General features: G+C 39.9%; 1 protein-coding gene across 1 annotated transcript; it reads right to left on the bottom strand.

Moving 5' to 3' along the window:
- Positions 1-426: 426 nt before the first annotated feature.
- fntb (farnesyltransferase, CAAX box, subunit beta) lies at positions 427-23,642 on the bottom strand. Its single transcript, XM_085372708.1, has 12 exons — positions 23,436-23,642; positions 21,612-21,676; positions 18,335-18,407; positions 16,126-16,217; positions 11,755-11,901; positions 10,862-10,945; positions 9,154-9,240; positions 8,902-9,031; positions 4,198-4,330; positions 3,542-3,653; positions 3,316-3,430; positions 427-870 (listed from the first exon to the last, which is right to left on the bottom strand). Exons 1-12 carry the CDS (start codon positions 23,532-23,534, stop codon positions 700-702), a joined length of 1,308 nt encoding a protein of 435 aa, XP_085228834.1. The 5' UTR covers positions 23,535-23,642; the 3' UTR covers positions 427-699.
- Between the last annotated feature and the right edge of the window lie 607 nt (positions 23,643-24,249).

The raw sequence follows: 24,249 nt of genomic DNA, 5'->3' as shown, positions 1-24,249 counted from the left end.
ACATCCCAAAGGTGCTCTGCTGGATTGAGCTCTGCGGACGCCATTTGAGTACAGTGAACCCGTTACATTCACGAAACCAGTTCGGGATGATTTCGGATGTGTGACACAGTAGATACACCATACAAGTGTGGTCACAAAGGGATAGACAGAATAGTATGTGGCATAAAAAAAAGCACAGTTTGAATTTCAGGAGGTTGTTTTGACCATGCCTGTGTGTGTAAATACACCAAGTTGCTGCCCTATTGTTGGTTGCTTTACAAAAGCAGTGGAACTGGTGTACCTAATGAACTGGCCAGTGAATATAATACGTGTATAACATACAAACTCAGAAAAAACACCTGACCGACCCCCTCAGCACCCTAACACCATCATGAGAAAAGCTCTAACAAGTTTTATTAACCTACTGAAACCTTATAAAGTTCCACCTTTATTTCAGAGAATGAAAACAGACAATGCAAGCAAAAAAAATAAAAATAAAACATATTCAACTGAATGTGAGGCTGCCCTTGCAAAACCGTTGACCTTTATTTGGGGCAAAATTCAGCACTGGTCTGCAGCAAGGGTCAACTATCCCGCTTGTCCACAAAATACCTGACAACAGCTTCCCGGCTCAGGGGCGATCCCCAGAGTTGGCTGATTTTTGTTATTTTGTTTTGTTTTTTTTTAAAAACGCACAGTGACGTTACTGCTGAGGACCAACTAGGACTGAAGGTCAGCTGATGAGGAGGCAGCAGCAGCAGCATCTGACGGTCTGTCTTCACCGGAGCCTCCCGGCTGCCTGCTGACCTCGGGAACGGGCATCCGGAGAAAGTGCTGCAGGGCCTGAGCCACCTTCTCTGGACAGATGTTGTAAACTGGATGAGTTGGTGCCTAATTGGTCAGAAGAAGAAAACAAAAGATTTGCGAGATATTTCGTTTGTCGCAGTATGTATTTTTTTTCTTATTATATCCCATTATATCCCATTAGTGGGTGGAACTGCAGTTTCACTATTATGATGCAGTTTTAACATTTTCATCACAGGAAGCTGCCACCATCCACCGAGACTGTTTTATTGATTTATCTGAGAATTGCACACCACAAAGAAACCCACTACACTTTGAGCTGAAAACACCATAGCTCAGGCACTTTAGGGATACAGTTTGAACCTGGCTGCTGTTTTAACCTACGAGCCGATATGCATATGCATGTGCAAGGGGAAGACTTGCTGTAAACAGCTGTCAGTGCCAGTAATGCAACAGCAAACAGGAAAACAAAACCAAAACCAACTGCCGCGGCCTTTACGTGCAACCACACGTGTCATTTCAGTAGCTTCAATTTTTTTTTCTTTTTTATAAACCCCACTTATTGTAGAGCATCTTTCAGAGCTTCTCATTTTATAGCTCGCTCATATTAAACCTGACTGCACTGCACTCAATAGTCAGCACGGGAACACCTTTGAGGCGTTTTTGACTCTTTATGCAGGTGCGTGCAGATTAAACCATGGCTGATAAAAGAAAACCAGTACTTTAATTATTTACTGCATGGTGATGAAATGAAAGGGTGCAAAAAAACAAGAAAAAAAGAAGCAGCAGTTACCCTTAAAGAGACAATTATACTGTTAGCTTCAATAGCTAAAGCAAGAATATTTAAGTTTCCCAGTTTTAGAGATACTGGCTGCAGAAAAATGTGCAACTTCTCTTGAAAATAATGGGATTATAAACCAAAAACTGCCCAAAAAGAAAGAAAAAACAAAAATAAAATACATATAAAATGTAGTGCAGAAATCATGTCCTGGTTATAAAAAATAAAAATAAAAATTGCCAACCTTCTTAAGCAGTTTCCCGTATGAGCGATTATCTCTGCAAGCAGCCGTGTCACTGTGCACAGTTAGTTCTCATCTACTCATGAAGAGCCGCTTGTGTTTGCAACTGCGTGACATGATATAAAAACCTGTATACATACATAATATTTGAGCTCTATTGTTGGTATTTCAGTTTTTGATGCAAAAAGGTCCTAAAACATTGTTTTATTTTAAATGAAACCACCTAATTTAATGCAGAGTTTTCAGCCGAGACTGACACAGACCTTTAGGAATGAATAATGCCATCAAAAATCTACATATGTCGTTAGCTACCATTTCAGACTTGAAACAATTAACAGTAATGTTAATCTCTTTAAACTGCTCAGGAGTTAATTAGTGTAACTCGGTGAGGACTCCGCCCTAACATAACAGCCTTTGGAAAAGCACCTTTTCTGTAAAACCTGTGAATGCTTTAATATGTGTTTCTGTCAAACATGTTCCACAGTGTCCTGTCAGTGGGTCTGCTACAGTCTGAATGACAGAAAACTTGAGATCAAACGGTGACCAGGAGGCCTGCGACCCCAGCGGTTTATTATGATCGCATGGACTCATCTGCTGAGGCATTATTATGCACTAGCTCCACATGCGGTTTCTCATGGCTGCTCTGCTTTTACCACTTATGCTGGACATCCTGCGGTCCCACTTGAGTCCGTTTTCCAAACTGACAGTGAATTGATGGCTTATCAGAAAGCCTGTTCTCAAACCTCTGTGCTCTTTGGGAGCCTTGTTGTTGATGTCACTACAAATGCCCTGCATCCCAACTCTAAATGGAGCAGCTTGTACATTCGTTGCTCTCTTCAGCTTCAGCTGCTATTTCATTCTATTTCAGCTTTTTCTGTTCGTGCGCTTCACCCACCGCATTCTTTAATGGTACCGTTTGTTCCACGAGATTTGGCCCGGCCTACGAGCAGGTGCTGGGATCTCTGGTGGAAAACTGAGCTTCTGATCCAAGTCAGCCTGCATCTTCCAGTCCTGGACAGTATCCAAGAGTATAGCTCCCACTCTTGCAGACTGATTTGCTATACGTTTACCTGCTCTCATATATGCGGTCGGTGCTTACAAGTCCAGGAACAGGGGAAGGGATGACATTCGGGTAATTCTTGTTCTAGGTCTAGGATGACCGCCAAATAACGATGGATGCAAAGCTCTTAGCAAGAGCAACGTACATCCGTGTGTTTCTCAACCATCCCCTTCAGGGTCTCCACTAATGATGACTGAGACCTCACAGAGTTATTCAGAAAGCCAAGGCGGGTCAGACACATGAGTGTGCACTGATTATCTAATCTAACTCTGAGCGAAACAGGAAGGTAGAGTTAGAACTGTAGAACAGCTCATTTAGGATGACATGTTTTAACTGAATGTAAAGACCAGCTTCTGACTCCACTCCCCAACAAGTAACATGTCCTCTATGTAAAATATTTATTACACCCAACATTTGTCAAAGTTTCATATAATGTATATCTTTCATTCTCACCAATCTATTCTCCTCCTTGCCGAGGATCACCTCGTAATGGTTGTCCATGTTCCCAAAGTGCTGTGCTATGGAGAGGCCGCTGAGGCAGTAACATGTGTGGTAAAAATCTCTGGACCTGGACATACCAAGACAATAAAACAGGGCAGTGATGTAAAAACGCTACGCATGAGTAAAGCTGTACAAATATGTAGTGTGTGTGTGTGTGCTCAGATGGTGTGGTACTGACTTGCCAGGCTTATCCAGAAGGCCTCCTGTTGGGTTTTGACAGCACAGGAGGATGTACTCCTGCAAGGCCTGCTGCTCAAACATCCACCGCTGCTGACTCAGCTCTGACTCTCCTGAGCAAACACACAGGTCAGTCACAAGAGGGGAAAAAAAAAAAAAAACCCAACAAAAAAAAACCAGGATGATCCCACAGAAAATTCAGACTTCATTTTCAACATGAAAATGTGAACACCTGGCTATTTCCAGTTTTAACATTTTAAAACCCCCCACAGAATAACAATACAAATTATAGTCAAAATCTAAAGAAAAATGACCTCCTAACCACATATTCTCTAATTTTCTGATTTACATTTTAGAACGAAGGACTGCTTCACGACAAACCTCAAGATTTTGACACTGATAAATCTATCACTCACTATTCAAAGAGTTTTGGGTGAAAAACGACTAAAACTGGAAAAATATTCTATCTTTGTTGCACTGACATTCATTCAGATCAGCTGAAGTCAGTGGAGACTTGCTGATATTATCATTTCAAATAATTCTGACCAAAAATCACGCTTTGCTAAATTGGTTTTCCTTGTGCCGCTTGATGCTACGGTGATGAGACCTTTCCATTTCGAACTGTTTTAAGAGTTTAGGGTCAAAATGTAAAGGCACCTTCTTTGTATAAGGCTCTGTGGAGTAAAGGCAGGAGTCCAGCTTGCCAGAAAGAGTAGCAGCCGTCCACTAGTTTATTGCAGCGGCCTTGGAAACCTCCTTCAAATCGCATCTGCCTGCTGACCACCCAACGCTGAGGAGGAAAGGTGACAAACACACATTTAAATACGCTGAATTAACAAACAAAGCATGTAGAACTCAAGAACTTCTACTCCTGCACCATTGAGAGCGTCCTGACGGCAAACATCTGCACCTGGTTTGGGAACAGCACCAAGCAGGACAGACGAGATCTGCAAAGGGTGGTGCGCTCAGCCGAACGCATCAATCAGAGCTCCCTGACCTGCTGTCCATCTACACCAAGCGGTGCAAGTCCAAAGCTAGGAAGATTATGATGGACCTCTCCCATCCCAACAATGGACTCTTCTCACTGTTGAGGTCTGGGAAGCGCTTCCGCTCCCTTAAGGCCAAAACAGAGAGAATGAGGAGGAGCTTCTTCCCCCAGGCTATTCGGGCCCTGAACCAGGTGTAGGACTGGACTCTCCCAAACACTTCACTTAAAGACTGGACTCTCACACACGTCACCACCACACATTTCCTATAATCCTATAATTCCTATAATCTTTATAATCTCTTCTGCTATTTGCACATTCTTTACTGTAAATTCCTAAGTTAATTTGTAAATTCTGTAGTAAACTGTAAATTGTAAATATTGTAAAACTTTTCTTCTGTCATTTAATGGTCGGGCATTGTACAGCTACAAGCATTTCACCCCCATGTCATACTGTGTATGGTTGTGTGTGTGTGACAAATAAAATTTGAATTTGAATTTGAATGTACTGCATGTGTTTGTGTCCCTTTAGCTCTGAGTGGAATCGCATGTATACCAACAGCTGAAAACCTCACAGGGTAAGACGAGACAGGAGGCAGGAGCGGACCAGACGGGACCTGATATTTTTCAGAATAGGAACGATTTAGAAAACTGCTGCCATGGAAATTGCCAACTGGTACAATCCAGTCCAATAGGACTGAATAATTATGGGATATTGGAGTTAATACCAGCTCCACTCTGGAAGAAGGGGTGGGGGTTAATCAATATGTGTATTAAACTACTGCACATCAGTTGCTACGAAGCAAACGTGGGAAAGAAGTATTTGAAATTATTTAATGTCTCATATTAAACTTTATTAAGCTGTATGGAAAATTATTGCATTTTATCTCACAACACAGACAGTGATATGTGCACCGGTGATCAGTAAATTAACGTTGGAGTATCCACCTAAATTTGATAGTGAGTATGTGTGTTTTGTGCAAATTTCCTTCAATTCATATTTTCTGTTATTTATTTTTCACATAATTCCTCATTAAGTCACAGGGTACCATAGATGCTTCAAACATGCTACTGCTTTAGCTTTAATTTCACTGCATCTGGACGCTGAGATAAAAAAAATATATATATTGAACTTTGATTTGCTGCAGTGGTGGAGAGCGTTAAAATGGCTCTGAAAATTCTGCTGTTTACATAGAGCATCAAATTATCACAATGTATTTGATTTATGATGTGCATTGCATAAGTTAAGGAATTTGTAGGAATATCATTTGTGTTCTTTAATAACCAGCAAGAGCAGACTAAGAAAAAGAACATCATGATGTGTCCCCTTTTCTGTGCACTTGTGCTACAAGCAGCTGGCGTTCATGTTGATGGAGCAGAAAATAATAGTTGAGCAGCCTGCACTTTTTTGAGGAGTGGAGATTACATAACTGTCATTTTTATTGCACAAAAGGACAAGAACGTAACAGTGAAGCACAAAGTACACCCAGGCCAGAAAACGATCCACTCTAGCTAACGCAAAATTGAACTTTGTGTTAGCACGCTGGCTTTGCAGGTGCTTACAAAGCTCACAGAGTGAGTGTGTCCTGTACCCAGCCCAGCAGCCAGAGCCTTCAAGAGGTAACAGAAGCAGTGACGCCTGTAACATTTCCAGCCTCCATTTGTACCTCTACATGTTTCTACACCAGATGAAACTAAACTGCAACACATTTTTATTTGAAGTGCTCTTTGGACCAAATTTGCTCTCAACTTGGTGCACACACACAAAAAAAACTGTCATTTTGTTCTGGTAGCAGCCCTGAAATATAATAGAAACTGCTCAGTTAAGAAAAGAGAAACAAGGGTTAGTCCTAGTGAGTGTCCGTGGGCGAAAGAGTTAATAATGTGAAAATACCCAGGCCATGTAACACAAAAGCTGCTGATCAATGGCTAGGTTATTGGGGGAGCAGCCTAAACAAAGTCAACCCACTCCACCGGTTCTTCTGCATGGACACCAAGGCATTCCAGCTGAGAGATGTAATCTCCCCAGCATGTCCTGGGTCTGCTCTGCCCCCCCCCTTAGGACATGTTGGAACACCTCACCTCAGAGTCACCCAAGAGATACTGGAGGAGAGTCACCTGAATGAACAAGCTCCCCACCTCTCTCTTTTAAAGGTTAGAGACTGGCCACATATGTAGTCATCCAAATTTGGATGAGGGAACTAATGGGTGTTTGCGTGCCACAGAGGCAAATTTTAATTAGTGCACCTTCAAAAGGTTTTAAATGTCTTAATCATGTGAGAAGTGGCCGCCTTTACCAAAGAAAGAAAAATGCAAGGCAAAGAAACAACGCGGCTTGCGGTAAAATGAGTATATTTGCCTGGTTGTTCACGGATTTAATGAATTCCTAATGAGAATCTGGACTATGATCATCACAAGATCATTAATAGATCCCCGTGAAAATAAACAATGACACCACGTAAATATGAAAGTTGTTCATTGTGAATTATCTATGTATCTCAGCGTTAATGATTTATGCATTCTCTCACATACAATTTTTAGGTTATGACTCGAGTTGTGCAGCGAGCGAGTCTCGCTGCTTTTGATATTCTCCACCTGGTTTCAACTTACAACCTTTGCTAACCCGCCGCCTTCAGTCAGAGCCATATGCCGGGCGTCTCTGAGGGACGGACAGTGACACACAACACCTTAGAGAGCGCGCTCTGTTGACCTGCCACTTGAGCTGGGTGTTGGGTGAAAATAACTAACGTTGTTTAAAGGTAGAGGGACTTTAGTGCACGCAGGTGTGGAAACAGGTTTACTTCACAGTTACATGCAAATGTGATCACACAGTATTTGAATAAAAGCTAAGGGATGATGACATCAAGTGTTTTATGAGCTCAATAAAATATAAAAAACTGCTGCAGACTGGCCTTCTGGTTACAGCCTTATCATTTTATCTTCTCAGGATGACCTCAAGCTTTGTGTCAGCGAGCATCTGCCCCACTGCAGCTTCCCTGAGCATGACTCAAAAGCTCGACCTGCATCAAAGCTAAAGGGCAGCTGCTCCTAACCTTTTACTACTAAGGAAGAAGGGAAATGAGATTTCCCTGAGGGGAGAAACAAAGCATCCCAACAGTTGCAAAACAAAAACTAATGTAAACCTCCAGAGTGCTCCGAGAGTAACTACATGCACAGATGTTTATTCCACAGTACAGAAAGAGTGATTGAATACACGGAAGCACATTATGGTGCAGCTAAACAACGTAAAGAAGTCATAAAAGGAACATCGGCAGTTTTAGTAGATTCAGGAAGAGTGTAACCCGTGTTTTTCATAGCTCCAGTTTACAGATGTCTCCTAAACAGCTCACATGCAGGTCATTATTAAGTTACTCCTGTGTAAAGAGGACAGCTACAAGGACTCGGCGAATGCGTTTGTGTAATTGTGCCAGTTTAAACGAGTCTGTGAAGAAAGAGCAGGTTGCAGTTTTCCTGGAAACTGCTTCAAACAAATTATGAGTAATTTATCACAGAAACCAAACATAATCAAACTATCAGAATAAGGAATTTTTTAAAAGCTAAACATTTCTAGGCTGCTCTGCCTAGGTGACATCAATAAATTCAGGCCTCCTCTTTTAGCAAACAGCAGTAACATTCACTCTTTAACTTGGGACCCGCTCACTTCATGTAATCTGTGGTTATTTTGTTGCTTGAAGTCACTGAATACTTATTTCCTTTTAGTACTTCATGATGAAGTTTGCATTACTGCGACGTGCGATTGTGCACAATAAAAGTAACATGTAGTGTAAAGATGTATGCAAGGACAGTTCCTGAGTGACTAATTTTGGGTTTTTCTCACCTTTATTAGATAGTTTTCAGTAAAGAGCAGACAGGAAAGATGCCCAACAAAAGAGTCAAACCCAGCCTGCTGCATTTGGTCTTGCATTATCTGCTTGCCTGCTCAACTACTGAGCTAAACCAGCACCTGACGTTTGGCACTTTTTGTGAATGATTAACTTGGGAATTAGAGGCCTGTGGATGCATTAAAGTCAGTAAATATCATCACAAAGATAGTAAGTATGAGAAAAGCTTAACAATAAGTGGATCAGATTAATGTTTGTCGAATAGGAGAAGGAAAGACTGACATAGAGAGATTTCTCCACATTTTTCAGAAGATGAAATTTTGTTGTGAGTTGCAACATTGTATTTGATTTTTAATGACATTTTGTACTTGCTTCGTCACAGAACTGAGCACCCAACTTTGAAAGCGATAAAACTTTAGCACAAAGCCCCTGTTGTGACTGACAATGATAGCATCTTTTTCTGCTGTTGGGACACAGACTGAGCATTTGAGGTTACAATAGAGAGGAAAAGGCGGGGAGGGAGGATGTGCTCACCAGCAAGGCTTTCAGATCCAGCATGTGTTCTTTGCCCAGGATGACAAGGGCGGCTGTACCACAGAACGTGTAACCGCCGTGTGCCTCCAAACCCGGTACTCCACTTAAACCACCCTCCCAGTTCTGACAGCTAGAAATCAGAAAACCATGTAGTTAAAAAACAAAAAAACCCATACACTGGATTATGTAAAAAAAGCAGGACAAAAATGCTCTTTAATAATTTACTCAGAGTGCTGTGGTCGGTTGTTGTACCTGAGAATCCAGTTGGTTGTGTTTTCAAACAGTTTAGGTGTGAGGATGTTTGTGAGCGATGCTACCGAAGCTGCACAGTATGCACTCCTAAAAAAGCAGAAAAAACAAATCAGGCTGATAAAGATCACGATAAAGTTGAGAGGGAGCAGGAAGCTCTCGCTAAACATCATCATACTGTGTTTTAGGCTGCCAGCAGACCAAACAAACATCCAGTTTGCCATTTATGTTCCCCTGCTGTTCAGTCACAGTCATTTTGACTGTTACATATTTTGTTTCCCTGCAATGTTGAGACTGCAAGGAATCATAACTAAACTAGAATTCAAGAAAGGTGTTTTTTAAATCTTTGATATTGTCAATAAATCACTTGAAAAGCTCAGGTATCAGACATGCATAAAACTCCTTATTTGGTTGCAGAGATCGTCCAAAAACTCAAAAAGTGTTATATAAATAATCTTCTATCTTTATGATGAACACCTTGGCTATAGTTCATGTGGGTTCACAAAACTATGTTAACTAAATAACTAGAAAGAAAGACTGTTTTAATAATTGGGGTTTATTTGATTTCAATTTCTTTCAAATATGATAACACGATGAACCGATGTGCTTATGTGTGCTGGGAAAAACCTTAAACCAGGTTTGTAGAAAGACAAGTTACTTTTTTTCCTGTTAAGATGTCGAAACAAAACAAATCTGGAGCAACTATGTGATGTTATCACGTTAATATGGACCAGAATCTATGGAAAATGTTTCCAGCATCTTGTTGAATCTATGAAACAAAAAAGGCAAAACAGGATCCAACCTGGAACTGGCAAGCTGTACCTAATAAAAAGTTCCCCTAGAATGTATAAGCCACTTTTTGTTGGAGTACTTTCATCTGGAAAATACATTTAGTGCTGCTCGTGAACAGTGACAGCAGCCAGACTTGTTCGTGGTAATTAAATTGAATGTGTGTTTTTTTTTAAAAGCTAAGCTATATCAGACTTCTAGCAAAAACAGTGAAAACACGAATAAGGCAACTAAATCTTTGCATAACACTGTATATCACCACACTTACACTAACATCAAATCAGAAAATCCTGTAATTACAACCCCTAAAAAAAACTTTCAAAATAAGGATAACTTTGTTGACAGTTTAGAAAAATGTGACACAAAATGGTTTATCAAAAACTGAATAGCAAAACCTGCCTAAGAGAAAGACAGTTTTAGTAATACATAACGGCACCTTGATGCTAATTGGTTGGAAACAGATATCAGGCTCCTCTGAGAATGAAAAAGTACCTTCTGAAGTTCTTTGTTCAAAGGAAACTGAACCTCAAAGAACAAAACAAAAACATAACAAAAAGCCCCACATAACAGCCTCAAAGAGGAAAAAGCACACACACACATCCGAAATGAGATAAATCCACTATTATGTAAAAGAGATGTGGGCATTTCTCATTATTTCCCCTGTTATCAACACTAAAAGAAAACACAGGAGAATATAAATACAAAGCAGAGTGTGCTTAAGGAGAAATTAGCCTTCAAAAATGACCCCTTTACTGTGATCAACACAGTATGGACACCAAAGATGTTTGGTGTCCAAGCAGTCATCAAAGATGTAGTTAACGATATAAATTTTCTTATGTGATGAAAAGCAAATTCTAAAAAATAAAAACCTACAGAAAAACACAAGGATAGAGGAATCAGAATTTATCTTCTGGGGCCTCACCTGACATCCACCTCTCCACCGACGTGCATCACAAAGGAGCCATCTGGCTGCTTCACTGACCACAAGAAATCTAGCAGCTTCTCCCTGGAGGAAGTCAAAACAGAAGGGGGAGAAGGGTTGATTAGAAACAAGGATGAGTTCATGGTGTAAAGAGGAGGAGGAGGAGGCGCTGTAGATGGAGTGAAGAATAAACAGAGGAGAGAGAGGGCAGGGGGTGGAAGAGTAGCTGCTGGAAATTTAATAAAGCACTAATGCAAAGTCAACACCCGCTGTCTAAATCTGCGTCGCTGCGAAGAAACGGGAATCGCTGCTCGACTGTAAACACGCAAAGCGTCACCTTTTCTCCATCACGCAGAGTCAATTAGGAGAAAAACAACTCATGTAAACAGTGTTTCGAAATGGTCTTATAATGAGCTGCTGGTTAAATAACATTAACATGATCCGTAGCTGCGACAACCCCCTCCAACTGTAAGAAAATGTGTTATAGTGGTTATAGCATAGGAGGGAAATTCAGTTACACAAACAAATTTAAAGGCGTAAATTATGAATTTCAATTACACAGCCACAGTTTAGTTTCATCTTTATTTGTCAGAGAACAAACTGCACAAAAAGATTCATCTCATAGGATAACTGCAAGCTAATTCCAATCTAAAGCCCACAGGCATGTGGACACAATATTAAATAGCCTATAAAATACAAATAAATATCCAAGATACAATAAGAGCACTGTAATAAACTATGCAAGTCTAAAAGAAATCCAATAAATATCATCACATAAATTAGGGGTTGTCTGACATATTAATTTCAAACAAACTGAGCTGCTTTAACGGAAGCTGTTTTGTGTTTGTCATGTTGTCATTTTACCACCCTAGCAGCACACTGTGTGATCATACCTGTCTATAACATTATAGGCCTCATCTGTGCCGATGATGCAGAGGGCGTTGACGGCAGCGTAGGTGGGTGCAAGGTGGGCGTGTTGCCCCGGTCCCCCGGCAAAACCCCCTGTTGGGCTTTGACAGCGTGCCAGAAACTGACACACACTGGAGAGCAAAGATACAGAGGTTATAATATCATTATTTATTTAATATACAAACTGACAACCACAAAGAGCAGCCAAATGGTACTGCATGAATGTACTACAAACACCAGCATACTCTTTCTTACATGCAGGATTGCTGAAATTGCATGGCAGCAATAAAACACTCATTAATTGTATTGATAGTTTGAACAAATGTACTAGCCCACCACCCAAAGGTTTACCCCACAACTGCCCTAAATTAACAGTAATTGCCAAAAATCATATTAATGTTTGTAAAGGCTAATCCAGCAGCAATAATGCTAAAATATAATTACTGTTTTTAATCAACTTTCAAATTCACTGTTTTACTATTTTTTTCAGCTTTTTTGTAAAACACATAATTTATTTATTTATTCGTTTGATTAAGACGGCAAGTTACAGTTACCATTTACCTCAGATCTGTGTCAACACCCAAAGGGTTCGCAATTTTTGGCACGTTTAGGCAATCTGCAGAAATGTATGTTTGCACAGATAATGAGTTTTGATGCTCACTTCCTTGAGTTACACAAGATATTGACACGATTTCTAAAAATAAATAAATAAATAAAAATAATGCTGATATCTAAATACTATTTTTAGAACCAAATATTCAAGGAGGTGTCAAGAAATGGGGATCACAGCCATGTCGTATGTTGCAGTTACACATCTTTAATCACAAAAACATTTACTACCAGTAATTTGTCCGTGTAGTTCTCCTACATGCTTTATAGCTTTTTTTTTAAAAACAGTAAGTGGCCCATTACTGTGGCATGGATAGTGTATTTTTTAAACATTATAGTCTTCAATCTTATTGCAGTTTTCTGCTTCTAATCACTGCATTGCAATGTTTTGCCGTAAACCAAGGCTAACAGTAGAACCTTCAGTAGAAAGGTCTGTTAGCAGCTGCAGATATCAAATACCCAATGTGACAATCAAAATGATATGAAGGTGACGATCACGTTGCTTTTGCATAGAAATGATTAGAAACCATGATTACTTGCATTAGCACATTTTTAGAATATCTTTCATAGATAAAGGATGTGGTATGAGGCTGATAAGCACAAAAATACGTCATAAATTACTCCACTTGGTCATCTGAGGGTCAAGTAATCCTGTACAATACAGATTCCAGTCTGTATAAGTATGTACGTATAGCAGCTTTTCTTTCTGTTTAAAAGTTTGACGCTAATTATTTCACCTGACTTGAACAAACCACTTTTTCTGCACGCTACACAGTTTCCATTTACTAAATAATCACAGCTCCTATTTTCTATCTCAGACCGGCAGAAAGTTGGAAGGCTATAAAACACGCTCCACTGGGCTATTTCACTTTAGCTGACGTGTCATACTGCATAGACCAACTCTACCACAGGTCCCTTTCTTTCCAGCCTCCATGCACCACGCTGCTTCGCTCACAAATGTCCTCTTCATCCTCCGCCATGGAGAAAAATAATAAAACTGTAAGAGTGCTTTGAGCCAAGTGAGTTGGAAGGGAAGCCCACTTTAATTTTGGCCAACCGGTCTGGTGCCAACACTGACCTGAGAACAGTGTACACTTCATAAACCAGAGAAAGCAATCTCTTGTAGGTTGCATTGTTATAGATCGTTGAACAGGGCCAGTGTTTTTGTGTGTGTGAGCACAAAGCCATCACGTTGGTGCCCGGGCAGTGCCAGCCGGTGTGCTGGCACGCCTCACGGTTATAATGAGAGCGTGGGCTGGCAGCCTGGAACGGCGACTCGCTACGTGGTTTGCAGAGTGCTACTTTGACTGGCAGTAATTTAATCAAATGACATTTTGGTGGCAGTGAGAGCAACAGTGTTTGAAGCCGTGTCAGCATAAAAAAAAAGCACTTATAAGTACACCTGCCAGTCATGCACAATGTTGTCATCACTTTTAATCACACATATCAGGCATAATAACTCTTGGAAAAACCTTCATTTCACTGCTTCAAACATCAACACCCCAACTTTTTATTACTGCGAGTTTTCTATTACAGAGAATAAATTAAACTTCTTGAAGTTGGCTATGGAAACAAGGACAAGGGATGATTTAACAGCAAAGCCCAGGCCAATGCTGCAGCTGGACAGGAAAAAAAATAATGGTCATTATATGGTAATTTAATCAACATCTTTCATCTCTTACCACTTCTGGTTCTGTTTTATAAAATGGTGACTTGTGTTTTAGGAAGGGAGCCAGAGGATAGGAGGAGTTTACAGTAACATTGGTACATGTAATGTAGTATAATGTCTGCGTCCAACACCCTGAACCTGTGGTGGGCCACTTGTGATCACGAGGCTCTTGAATAGGTCGCCCGGTGGGAGAAACCTGTCTACAAACAATTGCAGTCTGACTCGCACTGCTGGCACTTGATCCCCTTCAATTCATAACAGTCAGATTCCTGACACGCTGCAGTCAGTCAGAGTCAGTCTGCACCAAGGAGTGTATCCCATGTGTGACATGGACATGGCTCTTTGCAATCGGGGATTCGACTGAACTGGCTGCCAACTGGTTGCATTCTGGTTATATAAAAATAAGGTTGCTGAGCACTTAAACTGCCATCTTGCAGGAACTACATCACTATTTTGGGGGGAAATTTTGGGTCCAGATCTATGAGGTTCCAGCTAGACCAGCGGTCCCCAACCTTTTTTGCGCCACGGACCGGTTTATGCCCGACAGTATTTTCACGGACCGGCCTTTAAGGCGTCACGGATAAATACAACAAAATGAAACCAGTACCGGTACCGAAAAAAAGAAGATTTATTCATAACACACGTGAAAAGACCCAGGAAAACCGAGTTAACGATAAAAACGATAACAAAATACCGATAAAAACCCTGAACCATACATTTCACACCTGAGCCTCAACTCTCGCGGCCCCGTACCAAACGACTCACGGACCGGTACCGGTCCGAGGCCCGGGGGTTGGGGACCGCTGAGCTAGAAGTAGTTAATATGAATTTTTCTGTAGGGAGATGGCAACAGAATTGCAGTGTTTACAATATGTCACAGTTACAAATGAATTTTAAGTATCTGCCAACTTCAATCACAAACTGACAGCAGACCAACTCAATCTTATTGCTGTTTCATCACCATCTTGATGATGCTTTGAAGAAGAAAAATAACCGCAAGTGGTCACAGACCTGGTCCCCATTTTCAAAGCAACCGTTTCAAAGGCAACAAAATCACAAGTTCACACTCATTTTGTTTGTGCCTCAGTATCCAACTGCTGTTTGCCACAGTGTGACTGTAGCGTAAGGAATAAAGTATAAAGGACATTTTAATTGAGCTAATAATCTCTTTTTATTGTGTATAACCTGAGACATAGGAAGAGCTAGTATAACTGTATTCTGTACAGATGTAGTCTGATCTTCTAACTTGTTTTAAGCAATATAACACGTTTAAACACATCTGGAGCATTTTAGAAAAATATGTTGAAATTTTGGGTTTATTCATATGTACAATTATACAAACGTGCATAGCCCCTGGGTCTGAGAACTGAAGCAGATGCCCTAAACCTGCATTCTTTTTCAATGGCCTCTATAGGAAGTCTGAGGGAAAACAGCCTCAGGTTCCTAACTCTGTGACATTTACCACTGTACTTATAGGGTGGTCGGTAATTTCAGATCATATGGAATAAGATAAACTACATTATGTTCATTATTGGAGCCAGAAAGGAGGATTATCCTGCTCAAAACTGTAAACCGTCTCCTTTTTAGGGCCTAGTTTAACATAAGAGTTTGCTACTACTACCAGAAGGGGGCGGTAATGTGTCTACAAGCTGTCTGCAAACTACCAATGATCAACCATAACAGAAAAACACCACTTCCCTAGCTACCAGGAGGTGGACCTGAAAGTTGTGTGTGGTTATATTAGATTTTGCTATACAAAAGAGAAAACTGCAAAGCAAAAAAAAAATGCAGTCATCAAGGATGTTGTGTAGAAATCTTTAAAAAAATAAATGAAAATGAAATCCACTAAAAAACTCTGTTAAGTAAAGCTAGCATATCACAACTATATCATATTTCTACATTTACTATTTATGGATATTTATAAATAAAGGGCGGTGGGGTATTGGTGGGTGGCATCTTCAACAAACCTGCTTTACTGCAATAATTATGAGAACTATGCAAAAAGCAATAAATAACAAAATTCGTTGGCAGTGCACGGGTATTATTTGGCTCCACTCTGTTGTCGTGTGTGACTCACTCTGAGGTGACGGCAGCAGGAATGGGCTCCTGTAGTAACTCCAGACTGTGAAGAATCCAGAAGCAAAGCCACGGTTGGCTAGCATCCAGACACTACTCGCACAGACACACACACACAAAATCAAATGGGCATCACATGACCGATTACAGCTATAAATGAGATTGTGAGATCAGCCAGTCAGAGGCACAGATGAGAGAAAAACAACTCTGCCAGACACACAAGGGGCAGGAGGAGGAAAATGATGGGAGTGAGCCACACAGAAACATCATACAAACTCATTTTCTGCAGTTGGTAAATGGACTTTATGATTATGTCTGCCATTTATGATGCAAATATTAGTTGTGTGATGCTTTTTGTGCTGATTTTATTACATATAATTCAAACTCAGTTTGTTCTCTTTAGCACTGCGTACACTTAACTACACAAATTGGCTGTCTGCCTGCTTTTGTGTGATCAAAGGAAACGCCACTGAAATAATGAAGGTACTGAGCTGAAGAAAAGGAGAAACACAAATGCTTTTCTCTCTTCTGGCTAGAGTAACAAAAAGCACACACATTAAAAAAGTAAAAGATTAAAAAAAAGCAGTGACTTTGCCAGAAGCAGACAACTATATTTTTTTGGCCAATTGAAAATTGCAGCATTTCTATTTAAAGCAGAGGATAACAATTCGGCATTTTTCCAGAGGCAGTGAGAGTTGGTGTCCTACTGTTCAGCACACGATATTAAGCACACACTCACCAGCCACTTTGTTAGTTACACAAAGCTATTTGCAAAATAGCTAATGCAAATAGCTAATCATTCAAACAATGAATGTGGAATGGTTGTGCCAGACCAGCTGATCTGAGTATTTGAGAAACTGCTGATCGACTGGAATTTTCACACACAATCTTCTCTACAATTTACCGGGAATGGTCGCAAAAATAAAAAACATCCACTCGGTACTAGTTCTCTGTGTGGAAATGCCTCGTTGATGTCAGAGGAGAATGGCCAGACTACTTCGAGCTGATAGCAGGTAAGCAGAAGTGCATCTCTGAATACACAACAAGCTGGTTCTTGAAGTAGATGGGCTACAGCAGGAGAAGACCACAGTGGTTGCCAAAAATGAGGCTCCAATTCACTCGCCAAAAGGCTCGCCAAAACTGGACAACAGAAGATTACTAAAACATTGCCTGATGAGTCTCAACTTCTGCTGAGACATTTCCATCCTGCATTGCATCAACACTTTGGGCTGGTAGTGGTGGCGTAGGCACACTGGGATTCAATTAATACCACCTGAGCACCTGTTCACATTTTGGACAGAGAGGACAGATGGTTTGAAAGAGGAGTGAAACAGGCCATCTATGTCCACTGTGAATGACCATCTTTGAGCAGAAGTTGTGGCTTACGACACCAACTGTCTGCCATCTAAAATCCAGTGTCAAGATCCCTTCCCAGGCGCCTTAACGCCCACTCACACTTTGGGCCATTTGACCACAGTAAGTCACATAATAGGGTGGGGCAAGGTCTCACAATGAGTTCACCCGAAAACTTGGCTGATTGTGACCCAGACCAGTTTTCACACCATGGCTCGTGTGATTAGGCAGAGGATCAGTGGGGGTTCCACGACCCTCTTAGGGACACTCCCAACAGGGCTTAAAAATCTGGGTCTCTCCACCAGTTGCTCTGAGCACTGAAGAAGCTTCTCAAATGAGAGGTGAAACGTCTTCAAGAAACTTAAAGAAGTCCAGAGGCTTTTCCTTCCAAGACCACCTGAGCATAAACACTTACTGAACATTTTTGCTGGCTGCTTACAGCATGATAATTTACCAGATCACAAACTTCAAACAATCTCAAACTGCTTTCTTAAACATGAAAACGAGCTGATTGTACTGAAATGGCCTCCACAGTCATCAGATCTCAATCCAATAGAGCACCTTTGCGCTGTAGGGGAACAGGAGATTCTCATCATGGATGTGTGATGGACAAAACTGCAGCAATTGTGTGATGCTATCATCATAATATGGACTAAAACGTCTGAGCAATGTTTCCAGCACTGAACAGCTCAGCTCTGAAGGCAAAAGGAGTACAACTAATAAAGTGGCTGATGAGTGTAAATACAACGCCTACTTTGATTGAAATACAGGTTTATAAGAAAAAATAAAACTACATCTACATATCTACAACACATAATTTGTGTGTGTTTTCTTTATTTATTAGTAATTTACTTTACCTCATAAGCATCTGATAAATGACGTAAGCCCTTCTTGAGATACTGGTAGTGTTGTTCCCGCAACAACGTTGGCCTGAAAAACAAACGAGGGACAAAAAGTTAAATGTCAAACAACTTGGAAATTTTTTTTTTTTTTAAATAAATAAAAACAAAATCAGAAAAGTGTCAGTACTCATAATTTCAAAACTTAGACACACAATTCACTTGTTTTTCTAACATTTGTAAGTTTAAATTTTAAAAAAAGAAGAACTGATTTATGTGTCAAAAATTAATTATTCACCAGGTAGCCCAAAATCTGAGAAACACAAATAAAATGATCGTCTACGCAAGGGTTTGTGATCAAACTCTGCATTATTTATTCACTCGTTTCAGATATTCAGATCCTCAGCAGTCTAATTAGCGACTTCTGTTTATTTCCTTCCTTATTTTTTATTCACTTTCTATTAGGAGAGCTTTGAGGCCTGTCCTCATTAAGAACAAAAAGAAAAAAGAAACCAAAGCCAGGCAAACCAAAACATCAGCTTAGCCTTTCAAGTTTTAAAGTATTTCTCAACGAAACTAAAAAAAGAAAAAGAAAAAGAAAAGAAAGTCATCATGTCTATCATATTTTTCAGCACTGTGTTTTTTTAATTTGTTGTCGATAGATTTTTATGCATAAAACTCTTAAAACTATCTAGGGAGCAGCACCACAAACCACCCATTAATGCTGTGGTATGTGATACTGGTCCATATCGTATTCTTATCCCGAATAAACATCAAATTAAATTGAGGTAGACATATATATAATATATAGGAAATTAAGGCAAAAACTAATAAAAATAAACATATGAATGAAAGAATGCCTTAAAACACTATAACAGAATGACAGAAACTAAGGAGCCGCATAGTTAATCTTTAAATGTTTGAAGGAAAATTCAGTCTGCAGCTCTTCATAAACATAAGTCTGACTATATATCTGCATCAATGACAACTGATACCCACCCACTCTGATTCTCTGCTTGACCTTTCCACACAGTGTTCGCTACACCTGTTATAATATGCGCTTTCTACCAACACAGAATGAGTCACAGATCACTACATGACAGAAGCAGAGCTCCACATCTAAAACCTCGTCTGTCCACCACACAAATATATGTTCAACCCACCCTTTTAAATGCTGAGAGCTCGACAGGCTACACGCAAGTGTACACAACGAAACCAAAAATTAGTGAACGAAAGAAAACAAAATACAAAATGTACAAACAAAAATACAACTAAAAAGATAGGGGGGAAGAACAAATTAAAGAAATAAATGAATGACCAAACAAATAAATAAATAGAGCAAAAGAAAAAGAAAACGAATGACCAAATGATCGGAAGGAAAAAGAAATTAATGAAAGAATAAAAGCTATGGAAAAAAACAGTGAATAAAAGAAGGAGAGAAAGACTAGATAGAAAGAATAGAAGAACTAAAAGAGAAAGAAAGCACATAAAGAAAGAAAAAATATTACAGGCAAATTATCTAAAGAAATAAACTAATGAAGGAAAGAAAAACAAACAGCCGAACAAAAAATGAAGGCACAACAAAAAGATATTTTTACAGATTGCTGACATTGATTATAGGTTTTGTCGACCCAGCTAATTCAAAGAACTTGCCAAACTTGCTTTGTCGTACCCCCATCAGGACATTTCTGTTAGAGCTTGTAGCTGTGGATCCCTTAACCAGAGGCGCTGAGGGTTAAGACCCTACTTTCAAATCCCTCCTCAAAACTTATTCTTACAGAAAGTAATTTTTAATAATAAAAATGTTCTCATTCCGCCTTTATTTATTCTTAAATACTTCATTTTACCCATCCTGTAAATCACTCACTGTTTTTATATTTCATATGATCCATTTATTATGTCCTATAAAGCACTTTGCAACTATGTTTTAAAAAGCGTATCTAAAAACTTTAAATCTCCCACCTGTTCGAGGTCAAGTCCCGGCCAAGGCTGAAAAAACAATTATCACCACTAAAAGCAGGACCTCAGCTGATGAATATCACGGATTCTTTAGTAGTACTAAAATGCATTTCTCCATTGGTTGCAGTACCGCTGACATTCACATCTAGCAGTTGTCATAGAAATGAGATGAGTCACCTCATTGAGAAGCGACGGCAGCTGATAGCAGAAGCAAACTACGTGGGCAGATCTACTCGCCGCTAAGATAACAGCCATCGTGCATCACAGTGCAGCCTTCTCTAATAGCAAACAAACAGCAGGTGTTTGTGGGTAAAAAAAACAAAAAACATAATAACATCTACGGCCAATAATGGTGTTCCTGTAAATGCCTCATAATGGCTGTTCATGTAGTCACCTTTATGAGTGACTGATGAATACGTAATTATTATTGCTATGGCTACACAACGTCTGGCCTACTTGTCAGCAAGAGTCTGAAAATGCACACTTTTCTGTCATAACCAGGCCAATTTAGTGTCCTGGTTTCAGGTAATGACTTTAACAATGTAGGAAACCAGGTCTGAGTCTTTAAAAAAAACAACAACAACAAAGTAAGATTTTGAGATTTTTATAAAGAGACAAGGCAATTCTACTTTTCTGCTTCAAAAGAGTCACCTGACAAGGAACTCCAAAGAACCCATCCCGTCTCCTTTTTCAAACATCAACATTACCCATAAATGACACAATCCCACATATAGTGAAAATACTTTGGGATGCACTGAAAATTGGTATTGGTCGACGTTTTCCTTACTGTCTGCTATCGGCCCATTGGCAAATAAATTGCCAATCAATGATGGCAGTGTTTATCACCTACATCCTTACATCTGTAATCTACTTTCCTCATTTTGTATGATGGAATGTGTGATTCTAAAAATGTACTGCAGTGTGAAGGAGGACTTCAAATTGTTAATTGTTCCCCTTGGACAAAAGGAGAAACAACCCCCCTCCTCCTTTAGCGGATATCCAAAATCTCTATAATGAGAGCTCATCACTCCCCGCAAACGGGATAAACATAGAAATTAGTGGGAGATGATTAAAATTCTGGAGCCTACAGGTAGATGTTGGTGCAGTTTAGGGATTGAAAATGTTGGCAGCAACACATGGCAGCATCAGCATTAACATGTCAGAGGGAGAGATGGGGATTTGCAGTTTAATTAAACATTCAAATCTGAAGGTGGTGTTTGATATATGAAGTGTGGAGAACGAGGCACATCACAGGCTGTAGTGGGCTGAGCTGTCTGCCTGAAAAAGCTCACAGACTCTGCTCCATTGTATTCTACAACACACTGCGGATACTTACTGTGGTAAGCTGTGTATTTGCTTGTAAACACTCATGACTTCTTGAATGGATTTCTCCACCTTTTTCTAAAAAAAAAAGAGAAAAAAAGCAGCATGTGATTGGTTGTTATGAAGCTTATTTTGAGGGGAAAAAAAACATATTTTAGGCATTTCAGAAAACAGGATTATTTCCTATTTAAAAATCTGGACTAGCATCAGCCACAAAATCCAGAAAAGGTGCGATTGATGTGTAAACCCCTGAACATTAACAGCTCATGTGTGTTTTGTGGTCAAAACTGTCAACTCAATCAATTCAAAACATATAACCTCGTATTTGTGCCTTACACATGACCTATATTATGGAAAGTGACTGAAAGAGCGTGAGCTACTTTATCAATGTTAGCAGCCAGGAATATTTAAAACTTCTATCATAATAAAATGGGTAACTTTTGACATTATTTGTTCATGTATAGCTTAATTTAGACCAGGGATGTAAAACATATGACAAGTGGGTGAAAAAAGCCAGCCAAAGGGTCCAATTTGACCCTCTTGAGGGCTTTGCAATGTGTGAAATTTCTTGTGACATCACCAATAGTCACTACTCTTCCTGCTATGGGGATATGCTACAATATGCATACATTTCTGATTGTACTGTTTTTTTAAGTGTATGGTGTCATCAATAGGGGTAAAAATCAGCAAAATTAGCAAAAGCAACAAGGCACCTAGATGGACACTGTCATTCCACCTGATTGAGTTTTATGTATGTTTGCAGAGACCAGAAACATAAATAGTACATCTTATAAGTTACATCATAACTCTAACATAACTATCATAATAGTTCTTTTAAACTATATATGACCATTTAACAGTGTACCTGTAACCTGTATCTTTTCATTATCTTTTTCTCATTGCATCTTTCTCCTCCTCTTCTTCATCTGCCTGATCCGCCATCACTGCTCTCATTTCCACCTCATTTCCACCTCATTTCCTAAGACAGCCAGGTCTTCATTTGTTCACTTGGCACTTTTAAATGTTTTCCTAAAGTATGAACAAATTCAGGTACTAAAATATTGATAAATCACTGAATTGTGCATACCCACTGTAAGAGACAAACAGTGATTTTGACACCCTGGATTAAGATGTGTGTGCATGCTGCAGCAGCTGTCGCACCTTCCCACACAGACTCGAGAGAAAGATCTCTTCTGGATTGAAAATAGCAAAAACGTACATAACAATAATGTTTGCACCCCCCGAAAAAAAATGACAGATGAACTTTTTAGAAATGAGCAAAAACGGCAGTCTGAATCCTAGTTTCCTTTTGTATTAATGCAGTTCTAACTTGTGCCTTGACTGAAGTGATAACTGTTACTGGATCTGATCTAAAATGATTGCAGTGGAGTAACTTTCAAGAACAGTGCCCAGGATGCAGAGATGTTCAGACGCTGTCAGAAATTGACGTCTTATAAGGTTTTTTCAAAATAAAAGCCCTCTCCTGCTATCATGTTTTAATTGGGAAGAAACTAAAGACAAAGTTAGACTTTATGTCATGCCCAGGCTTAACTATTTTAATTAGTTGGCTAGCAGCTAGCTACATTCAAACTTAATCTCATTAAGGAACAAAGCTAGCCATCCATGGGCTAAATGGATAAAGCACGGCGAACTAATGCCCGCAAACAAGTTTCTGATTACTTTTTCAATCAAAGTGCCGACATTTTAGCAATATAACGCATTGTGTGTATGGCAGCTGAGTTTCTGTGCACTTTTTTACACCCAGACTGGAGAGCCGCACGTTAGCATTAGCCACACTGCCTTATAAAAAAAGAAAAGCTAACGCTCGTGTGCTTACCTGCTCCACAGAAGTCACCGTCTCTACCCCGTCATCCAAGAACATTTCTGCCGATTGCTGCTCACGGAAACACCACAGAGGGTTAGGCATGTTGTCCATGGTGGTGAAGGGACCTCTTTAGATGTGCGGACGCTCTGAGTGAAGATATAATTTTGTCGCTATTGGTTTGTTTTGACAGTTCACTCACACTTTCGCTGGACTCCGCTCACTTCCTGTTGGGCGGAAACTGCGTGGATAACTGTTACGGTGTCTCCAAAGGAACAAACTTCTTTAGTGGCGTTTTATTCACTGAACGCGAGAATGTAAAGAAACGAGCGGTGCCGCTTGGAAAAGTGGTAAACATACATTTTAAGTGTTTATGAGCGTGTGTATTGTGACCATTTTAATTTAATTTCATTAACTGGCATTCTGAGAGTCAATGTAACCGCAGGTAATATTCCTGCTGGTAAACTACCCGGTGGGGGGCGGGGGGATACCGGAAATAGTTCCGTTTTGCCTTCCAAATTAAAACTGAAAGTTATTTAAGATAAAAATCGACCACCTTTAAGAAAGGGTTTCACGGTTACATATAACAAATTCCTCTCTCGCCCCTGCGGGCGGTCTATAGTTCAAACTCGTGTCCTCTACCAGACGCCTGGGAGGTTGAGGGTCCTGCGCAGTATCTTGCTGTTCCTGGGACTATATACAATAAAATAGGACTATAATTAATTGCACATTTGTTTGTTGATGTTATGTGCATATGTTAAGAGGCTTAATTAAGCTTTTGCACATTTACTAAACTCTATTTTTAAGGCCCGGTGTTCTGACAAAACGT

Source organism: Diplotaxodon limnothrissa, linkage group LG15 (assembly GCF_057381915.1).
Source record: "Diplotaxodon limnothrissa isolate DT_005_m linkage group LG15, D_limnothrissa_male_GT1.1, whole genome shotgun sequence".
NCBI lineage: Eukaryota > Metazoa > Chordata > Actinopteri > Cichliformes > Cichlidae > Diplotaxodon > Diplotaxodon limnothrissa.
Note: the sequence above shows the minus strand (reverse complement) of the source record. Positions and strands in the feature narration are given on the sequence as shown.